This window comes from Fundulus heteroclitus, unplaced genomic scaffold (assembly GCF_011125445.2).
Source record: "Fundulus heteroclitus isolate FHET01 unplaced genomic scaffold, MU-UCD_Fhet_4.1 scaffold_151, whole genome shotgun sequence".
Classification (NCBI taxonomy): domain Eukaryota; kingdom Metazoa; phylum Chordata; class Actinopteri; order Cyprinodontiformes; family Fundulidae; genus Fundulus; species Fundulus heteroclitus.
This window is the reverse complement of record NW_023396563.1, coordinates 355,569-366,300: the sequence shown is the minus strand read 5'-3', so window position 1 is coordinate 366,300 and position 10,732 is coordinate 355,569. Positions and strand designations below refer to the sequence as shown.

The following is a 10,732-nucleotide window of genomic DNA, read 5'->3' as shown; positions in this document are numbered from 1 at the left end:
GCATAATTAGCATTTAATGACTCCTTTGCTTTAGCTACTTTGAAAGAACAAAAATACCATCGATGAACAGATCTGCTACATTAAAACAGGACTCTTCACATTAAAACGAGCATTAGGTAACGAACCCTTAAACCTCCCCAAAGTAATTATCAGCCCAACTGCACCTGGTGTTTTCAGTGGGCCAAGATCCTCTTGCGATCGCACAAAGCGGAACTAAATCGGTGCGTCTCAGGACAAAACTAACACCTTTTGATCATTTGCAACTGCATGGTTTCCGTTCAGTCCCAACAGCTGCAGCAGCAAAGCCTCCAAGAGAATCACAAATGGACGTTTTAGTCCCCTGCTTGTTGTGAGTTGTCACTCCTTAGCATGGGGTTGTTGGATATTTTTCTCTAGCTCTTAATGTGTCTTCCTTAATAGTTTTTGCTCAAATACTTTATTGAAAAACAAAAGTCCACACAAAACAGAGGAAGGGCATCATGTAACTGACTCCTTAATGAACTTTTGGATATAACCTGCCACGGACAACCAAACCCATGTACTAATGAACTGAATGCATCACTGAATTAATCATTGGTCAGATGACACTGAACAAAGACAGAAAAGTTTTCTGACCTGAGCCCACGCCTTAAAAGAGTATTGGTTAACTGGATTGATTATAGGATTATTGATAGACAGAAGAAGAAAAGAACCCACCAGAGAAGCGAGGGGAATTTTCTGGACTTAATCAAACCCACTGACATTGGAGGAAGACTTAATCCTCTCTGGATTATAACCTGTAGTGCAAAGAACAAATACTAGCTGCCTGGTAATAAAGGCGACAGTTAACAGCATGCCAGTCCAACTTTACTTTATTTGTACTTGCATCTGGGCAATCGGGGGCATTCAGCTTGTTAAATTTAAAAGAGATTAAATAATTTTGGGTAATAAAAAAAGGATTTGAGGACAAAAACGCTTAATAACTGAAATAAATGTAAATAACTTTGGGTAAATATTAGTTTTGACTTAGTGCCCACCAAAGTTGTAATTAAGGTGACGATTGTGGGAGTTCCACTTGACAATATGTAATCTTTTCAAAATGTTTAGTGGTAAAGTGGATTTTGACTGTTTTAAGGTGGAGGTCAGGTCCAATTAAAGGTACTTCATAGCTGAAAATAATATTCTAATTTGTGTGCAAATTTAATCAAAGTGCAGGTAAGCAAACAGTGGCAGTTATGATAAGGCAGGTGGTAAAGAGAAATGGGGATTTAAAATATAAAGTAAAATGTCATCGGCATAAGGAGGAATTTTATGATCAGTTCACACTAGTACATATAAGGTTTGGACAGAAAAGTTGACCAAACCCACATCGAGTGAGAGTATAGTTGGCTCTGAGTGTCACAAAACACAAAGCAAGATTGTCTTTATTTTTATAAAGACCAAAGAAGTAAATATTTCTTTATATTTAAAATATAGTAGTAGTAGTGTTTACAGTCATCAAAAAAGAGTTAGTATATTTAAACATACTACAATAATTTTGAGAATGGAGAAAGAAAACCGGGCTAAAAAGAGACACAGTCCTGAAACACTGAAATCAAGTTTTCTGCACAGCAGATGAAAAAGCATATGGTGTGAAATTGACCACCAGTTTCACATACTGACGTCGTGAAAGCAAACATTGCATGTATTTCTCAGACCTGCTCAGAAGTTCACTGGTGCATGTCGGCAGCGAGTCCTTATGCTGGTGTCATTTGCGGAAGTTTTTTATACAAATGAATGCTCACAGATTCTTAATAACATGCAAAAACTAATATTCTAAAAGAGTCTAACTAAAAAGAGTCTATGCAAAATGTAATTTTAAATGAAGGATTCATTTATTAGCCTAAACCTAATGATTGGTTGATCCACTCATTTAAAGAATGACTCAAAACTGCCACAAATTCTAAAGATAAATATTATGTGCGCCAAACTGGGCGACATCCATGGGCCATGACATTAGGCACCTGGCAAAATTCGGTTAAAATCGCCTATGAATCATGTTCATAGTTAACTATTCAGCCATTGTTTATTAACACAAGACAAAATACCTTTACTGTCAGTCTGACATTTGTCTGACATTACAGCTCTATTTTTTTTACAGACATATATACACAGACACACACAGAATCAAAAAGTACACAGTGTAAGATGAGCAGATGTTAGCTTTTCACTCTTGCATTAGGAGCAATCTGCCTTTCTTAGTCACGTTACAACCACATACCTCAGCTGCTGAAATAAGTTCTCCTTTTTCTTCTACTGACAAATCTTCAAACATGTACACTTAATGTGTTAAGTTAGATTTTTAAAATTCAAAAGCAGTAGGGTCTATCTACTGTGTGACTCCCTACAGACTTTACAACTGACGGTTTCCGGAAGCTGGGTCCTAACAACATACAGACTCTATAGGAGCCTGACCTCAGCGTGTGTGTTTAAGGGTGGGGGGAATACTCCTGGCACTCAGGGGGGGAAGTCCCACACCAGACAGCAAGATCATATCCAAATTAGCTTCCAAGCAGAAAAACAGCACTGTATTTCACCCACTGCTGTCTCGAAAAACAAATCGTCCCTTTGCCTCTGCCTCACAAGGTAAGTGATCTGTCCGCGCATCACCACAAAGCAGAAAAAGGGAAAATGGTTTTAGCAGAATTTTTGGGAGACCCACTTCAATCTCCTATTGAGCAGGATGTTAAGATAGATTTTTATTTTATTTTATGAATCTGTTGAGTAGCCATATGTAGTACAATTCTTTTTCTAGTTACATTTACATGGAAGCAGAAATCAGGAAAGGCAGCTTAGGGATACCCTAAAGAAGCCCAAATTAAAGATAACACAATATAGAATTTGAAACTGAGAGCTACTTCAGTGGTACAGAGTCATACAAATGGCTACTAGTACAGACCTTTGAATTAAAAGGAGTCAGAGTTCACCTTAACTTTATGTAAAATAAACAGAATTTCCATGATTTGTTATAGATATAGCCATTTTTTAAATATATATAAATGCAAGTGTGAATAAACAGGAAGGGTTACCGAATAAAATAAAGTTTTGGATGCAGCTCACTGGCGGATGGAGCTTTTCTTAGAACAAGCTCGTGGGCGGCACATGTGGTCCTCGGGGGCACCATGTTGGTGTACCCTGGAACGGTGAAATGTTTGGGGTTATGGATTTGGTTCATACTTTAAATGTTTCATGAATACGTTTAAAGGAATTACAGGTTGAAACCGGAGCTTGGTAAATCTGCAAAAGAGACTGGCTCATGGTTGCTGGGGTATGACAAGATGTACTCGAATAAATCAGACCTGCAGCTCCGAGTGTGAAGGCAGTGGAGGAGATCTGTGAGCCTTTCACGCTCCGCTGCGTCATTGTTCGCCAGAGCAGAGAAAACCTTGTTCAAGAACACGAAGGTACAAACTAAAATGGCCAGGCTGAAACGATAATAATTATGTTTTTATATGGCTGGTGGAATCACTCTGACCTTTACTGTGTTTGTTCTTAAAGAGTCTCTGGGGTCCAGAGAAAAAAAGCAGCGCTTGTAACAACTGAGAAACTCCTCTGACACTTTAAGTTGATTTTACGTAATTGAAGTTTTAAGTGGTGTGAGGGCTAAAGCTCAGAGGCAGTTTTTGATAAACAGTAAGGCTCTCTACCGAGGGCAGAATGCCTACAGGGTGAGACATAAAAACGAAAGTCATTTGCACCTTGAATGGAGAAATACTTATATCTTATTTCCGAGTCAAGTTAATGATAATGGGCAACCCCTGTATAATGCACAGTGTAAGCACTGTAAACAATATTACTTTGGGCTTCTAGTGGCTGATGACGAATAAGTAGGTGTCTGATTTGCAGGAATGATATAATGATAATAGAAACTCCAAAACACAGCATGGGATGTGTAAAGCCTTTACTCTGTGTTAAAAATATGGACTGTAAAGGTTTCCTCAGAAACATTGTTAAAATTGATATACATCAAACCTAGAATCTCTACATACAATCTCATATTTATCATAATCCATCTATCATCTAGTCTGATGATAGATTGTAGATTGCTCAAAATGTAGTCAATGTTATTCTAGATCTTAATGTTTATGGACAGTTACATAAAAAGTGTGATTTTTTTTCCTCTTTAATTTTTGTAGCATGAGCTTCATGGGGGAGTGAATTTGTGTGCAGGGCGGCAGAAAGAGGAGCTCACCTAGCGTCCCATTCATGCTAGAACCACTACTATCACTCACCAGTTACAGATCATAATAATCATACATCAAATAAGCCCATACTTGAATTAATGGTAAATTTCAAGAACACAGAAAAATATAACCCGCATGTCGTTGTTGTTGTTTTTTGACTGATAAATTAAGATCGGCTCTATTTTGAGAATTAAGCAGTCTAACCTTCATCTATTTTTAAACTAAAGGCCCAATTTGCACTCTGAAAGAAAAAAACATCACATCCAGCTAAATTCACAAATATCTTGTAGGATGACACTTTCTCAATAATCTCGCCTCCTTTAAGAATTATCTCCACACCTTTAGAACCCACTTTAAGTCAAAACATTAAAAAGCCTGTCGCAATTCAAAAGGCAGTCTGAAGTTCATCAACTGAAAAAAGACATGGTATCATCAGCATAAAGGTTCACTTTGCCTGCAGATATAGTCTTTGCGATAGTAATACTAAACAACGGAAATAAAATTGGGCCTAATTTGAGCCTTGGGGGACTCCTTTAAGAGTTGTCTAAGCTATGATCATAAAAAAACGTTTCCAAAATAATTTATTGTGGTGTGTACCTTTCTACGAATACACATATTGTCTGCATCTTTATTGCATGAAGCAGTCAATCCTAAAACAATGATAGATAAAGACAAAAGTGATTGAGCAGTAAATGGAAAGTGTTATGAGGATTATAGAAATAAAAAAAATAACAAAACTCAATTTCTGTGTTTGTGTTGTCATAATGTATTTTGACACAGGTTTAGAAATGAAAGAGACCACCAACACCAAATCATACAGACCCTTACAAAGTTACCTTTTGTAAGGGTCTGTAGTGTATCAGATAGAACCAATTAGGCTTGTTTGGAATGGTTGCCAAGAAAGAGGCTTTCACCCTAAAAGCTGTACACAATGCATTGCAAAAAGTATTCATACACCTTGAAGAGCTTTTCCCTCGCATTATGTCACGTTAAAACCAAAAACTTCAGTGCATTTAATATGGATTATATGTGATAGTGACAAGTCAATTTTGTCACTGAACATTTTTGTCTACAAGCAAAAGTACAAGTCACCCTGAAGGCACCATCACCAAAGTGAAACATGGTGACGGTAGCCTCATGCTGTAGGAATTCTGGTCAAAGTTGATGATAAGAACGCAACCCTCATCTGACCAAAACAAGTTTCAGTTAATGTCCCAGCAGAGATGAGCAAGCTCTACAAATCAGAGGATGGGACAGAAAAGGTGTTTTCCTGGCATGTGTCCTCCCCCCCCCCCACCTTTGGTTAACTAGATGTGACTTGTTGCTGCGGGTCTCTAATAGTGTAACTTGAAGATTATTTCCCCCAGTATAGAACATCAGTAAAGAAAATCTCGGGTCCTCTACACCCATGAGGTTTACGTCAATGGCGTCTTCTCTTGTTTTTCCCCATATCAGATGCATATCTAAGGGAAAACAAGATGTCATAGAGTAATTACAATTTCATAGAAATGGTTCAATATCCAAAGGCAAGGCAAGGCAAGGCAAGGCAAGGCAAGGCAAGGCAAGGCAAATTTATTTATATAGCACAATTTAGTCCACAGACAATGCAAAGTGCTTTACATGATTAAAATATAGGAAAATAAAACAGAATAAAAGCAAGTAGGGATAGAATGTAGAAACAAAAAATAACATTAAAAACAGTAAAACAGTTTAACTAGAACAGTCAAAGGCAATCCTAAACAAAAGTGTTTTTAATCTTGATTTAAAAGAACTCAGGCTTTCAGCACTTTTACAGTTTTCTGGAAGTTTGTTCCATATCAGTGGAGCATAGGAACTAAATGCTGCTTCTCCATGTTTGGTTCTGGTTCTAGGTAAAGGTTAAGCATCAATCTTGCTCCGTAGGAGTGTTAGTGTAGCACTGAGGATTTGTTGAAAATAATTATTTTGTTTCTGTATTGAATGAATGCTCTTAAATTATAAATTGGATTTTTCCTGATTTTTTTTTTTTTCATAAGATCATGCTACTCCAATAAAAGGAGAACTCATATTAGGACTACTTGCAATAGGGTTGCCAATAAGTATAAGGCTGTAAAAGAGCTGATATACCTGAGGTTTAATCCGTTAACAAAGAACATATACTAACCCACATTGTGAATATTGAAAACTGCTAGCATATTTACACGCATGTCTGCTGTCCCCGTCTGTTCTGTTTCTCTCTCTCTCTCTCTCTCTCTCTCTCTCTCTCTCTCTCTCTCTCTCTCTCTCTCTCTCTCTCTCTCTCTCTCTCTCTCTCTCTCTCTCTCTCTCTCTCTCTCTCTCTCTCTCTCTCTCTCTCTCTCTCAGAGTGAGGGTTTTAGGGGCAAATGGCTGGAAAATGCAAGGAGGGTGAGGACCTAGACAACTTGACCAGATCATGTATACCCTGTCGCATCCTGTGTCACCAGCCGACTGCAAAACCCAGATGTGCTGTTTCCTGCGGTGAGTTAGTTTTTTCTTTCTCTCTCTCTCTCTCTCTCTCTCTCACACACACACACACACACACACACACACACACACACACACACACACACACACACACACACACACACACACACACACACACACACACACATCTTTGTTTAAAACAGACCTCACTTTACATAAAAGTCCTCACTTTGGCTGCAAGTAGAAGTACAACACGTACAAAGCCGAGGTTGGACAGTGATATTGCCAGCTTCTGATCATTTGCTCACATTTATGTCTTTGGACCACTTCAGTTTTTGCCATTGAGTAACTTCGTGACAGCTCTTCATTGGTCTGCATCTGTTATTGTCTTCAGCATATCAGTTTCTTAGCTTCAACTTGAGTTAACCTAGTGAAACCTCTTTTACGGCTTCTCTGAATAATGCTCTCCTTCATAAGCCTGGCAGTTTAGGTGGAGGACCATGTCTTGGTGGGACTGCGCCGTACTGTTTCCATTTCTCAAATGATTCAGTTCAATTCAATTTTATTTATCTAGTGCCAATTCATGATACGTGCTATCTCAATGCACTTTCCAAAGTCAAGTTCAATCAGATTATACAGATTGATTAAAAAGTTTTCTATCTAAGGAAACCAGTAGATCACATCAAGTCTCTCCAAGCAGCATTCACTCCTGAAAGAGCGTAGAGCCACATGGAGAGTCGTCTGCATTGTCCATGGCTTTGCAGCAATCCCTCATACTGAGCAAGCATGAAGCAACAGTGAAGAGGAAAACTCCCCTTTAATGGGAAGGAAAAACCTCCAGCAGAATCAACTGTTTTGTGAAATGTTCAAAGCTTAGGATATTGTTTCATAACCCAACCCCTGCTTTAACCGTCTCCACAGCATTCCCCTTGCTGTGTTCCTTGTTCTTCAGAACCCTTAGAGGTCTTCAAAGCACAGCTGGATTTATACTGAGATTGAATTAAAACATTTTGAAAACATATTTTCCATCCACTTTACAATCACATTGACTATTTTGTGTTGGTCTACCACATAAAATCTCAGGATGAATAAATTATTATGTTACAAAATCAAAAGCTTTTGGGACGCGTCTCGTTTTTCTAACTCTTTTCCCACTTCTTTCATTAAGAGGTCGCCCTCTGCAAGGCTAAGCCGGGCCACTACTATGACAGGCTGGTGAGGAGATGTATAAAGTGTGCAGAGATATGTGGTAACCATCCAGCAGAGTGCTCCAAGCACTGCCCAAGTAAGTACTGCTCTGCTAATTTTTGATATTTCTGAAACAACGCCAGGCTTCCAGTTTCAGCCCCGCGGAACTATGAGCGAAAACGGCTCATAGTTCGGAAAAGTCCGGCAGCAGCAGCTCTGCAAGACCAGACAAAACCGAAATACATCAATGAGACATTCCCTCTGTGTCGTCCTTCAGCTCCGCCACCTCTTGTGACGACCAAAAGTCTCCTGCAGCCCGGGAACCCCAGTCTGACTCCGGGGACGTTAGAACCCAACACCCTGCTGTACGCCGCCCTGGCCGTGTGCGCGGCATTGCTGCTGTCCAGCCTGTGTCTCGCCTCGCTTGTGTTGCTTAGGAGAAGGAGGGCCAAAAACTCAAACACGAAACCCGCCAGTACCACGAACACCACAGATCAAAAGCGGAAGTGTGCCGTTCAGGCAGAGCAGGAGTCTGGCTGTCCAGGAAGTCAGGCAAGGAGAACCCCCAACGGTCAGTAAGGGTGAAGATCAACAGGCCTGATCTGCGCAGTTCCTTTCGCTGATATGTCGTTTCCGTCCTTTCTAGATTTCCTGCCAAGCTCGAGCTATCCCACCTACCACGAACCGTCAGAGGACTCCTACCCAACAGAGAAGCGTGCACTGCTTCCCCGATCTCAGGGGGCTCAGCCACGACGGCGGCCGGCCGCAGAGAGCACCGTACTCCTTCTACCAGCAGGGCATCCTTCACAGAGCCCACATCCAGAACGGAGGTTCCCCGTGGACCAGGGCGGGCCAGGCTACGGCAGGTCCGGAGGTCCAGCCCGAGGCAGCGGTGGGATGAGGTCCGTCGGCAGAAATAGAGTGGGGGCGATTTCTGCCTGGGATATCAGAGGTTGCCATTTAACACACGGTTGATCGACATGGGCATGTTTGTTGGTAAAATGTGGAATTTTTTTTTTTTTTTGAGCTGAAATATTTTAGCTCTAAGAAGCAACCATGGATCAAACTAGATCTGTAGCATACGCATGGAACTATAACTTTTAAGGGGCAGTTTTACCTCATGTTTCTCGCAATACAACTTCTATTCTGACATTTTTCTATGTAATTCCTCTCTGACGACACTTGTAGAGCAACCAGATGACTGACTATGGTTACAGTGCCCTACAAATATAAGTTTGTCACATTTTGGCATTTTTTTTATAAAATTCTTTTCAGACAGAACAACAAAAACTAGTGAATAATAGTGATGTGGAAGGAAAATTACAGTCTTTAATAGAAATGTACAAATATAACTCTGAAAAGAGTGGCATGCATATGTAGCTAGTCCCCTTTACTCTGATACAGCTAAATAAATTCTGCTTCAACCAGCTGCCTGTTTAACAGTGTCTTGTTTGATCACAGTGTAAATCCAGCTGTTGTGTGAAGCGTCGTCTTACAACAAGAGATAGATATCTATCTATTGAGAAACTCATGATAGATATGAATCTATTGATCCATCAAGAAGGTCCTGGGTTCAAATCCCATCCTGGGGTGTTTCTGCTTGGAGTTTGCATGTTCTCTCTGTGCATGCATGGGTTCTCCCTGGGTACTCCGCCTTCCTCTGTTGAGTTAATTGGCCTCTAAAATTGTGCAGAGCTGTAATTGTCTGTGTAAATGGTTGTTTGTCCTGTGTGTCTCTGTGTTGGCCAGTGATGGACCGGGTCTACACCCAAGGGTGTACTTCACTTCTCACCCAATGACCACTGGAGATACAGTGAGTTATAGAAAGATTCAACCACTTTGGCCTTTTACCTATTTTTTTACATTCCAATCTGTAATTTAAATGTTTTCTAATCCTATTTTAAGCCATGGATCTGCACAAATTAGTCTAAATTGGTGAAGTAAATTGAGAGTTATATAAAAAAAAGAATTTAAAATGGTGTGAAAAACTGGAAATCTAAGTGTCACATGATCTGTCAGGATAGACGCACCTTTTCTGGAAGGCCCCAGAGGCGGCAGCACCACTAAGTTAAAGGCATCACTCCATGAAGATCAAGGAACTCACCAAAAAAAAAAAATCAGGGACCAAGTTGCTGACTTACGAAATACCTTGGGGGGTGAATACTTACTGCAGGGCTACAGTCCACAACTGCATCACGGAGACCAGGGAACACGTCAGACAGGTCAGGGAGAACGTTGCAGAGAAGTTTGAAAGCAGGGTTCGGTTATACAACACAACCTTGGAACATCTGGCTGCGCGCTTCTCTATCCAACATCTGAAAATGGTACACGGCACAGCTGCAAACCTACCAAGACGTGGCCGTCCACCTAAACTGTCAGACCGAGCGACGAGAGGATCCTTTGCCTAAACGCAATGCCCCACTTGTGTCGGAAAACTCACACCTCCTGGTCGTGCTTGATGTTTGCTTTTCAGTTCATGTCTGCATAACAAAAGGAAGAGATGATGATGAAGGAGAATCCCACTGGGGGCTAATGTGAGCAGTAAGACATGGCGGAGAGCAGGTGTACAGATCAGAGCTGCCCGCAGAGACAAGCTGGTCAAAGCTCGTCTCGGTGCCAAACTTAGAAATCTGCCACCTGCAGCTTTTCCTGTCAGCTCTCTTGGGAATAATGAGTGATGCTGAGCATGAGCGCGCTCTCAGTCAACACGGTAGCTGATCAGATCCAGGCTTTATTCAGACATTTATCTGACTAACAATCCCTTTGAGGCCCCATATGAGCGTGGAGCATTGATGCTTTTCTCCAGAAAACATCATTACTGTACCTGCTATCCAGTTCACAGCTGAGCATCTGCAGAAATCCACCTGTCAAACTCGTGAATCATTTTCTGTATCAAGTGCAGAGCAGAAAGTTAAATA

The 10,732-nt window shown here is 40.7% G+C and overlaps 1 protein-coding gene across 1 annotated transcript; it reads left to right on the top strand.

Moving 5' to 3' along the window:
- Window positions 1–2,495: 2,495 nt before the first annotated feature.
- Window positions 2,496–9,243, top strand: LOC105927354 (tumor necrosis factor receptor superfamily member 13B). Its single transcript, XM_012864062.3, is given in 6 exon segments — window positions 2,496–2,604; window positions 6,546–6,680; window positions 7,795–7,911; window positions 8,092–8,385; window positions 8,461–8,524; window positions 8,526–9,243. Coding segments are annotated over 5 exon segments (780 nt in total). The 5' UTR covers window positions 2,496–2,604; window positions 6,546–6,565; the 3' UTR covers window positions 8,716–9,243.
- Window positions 9,244–10,732: the final 1,489 nt, after the last annotated feature.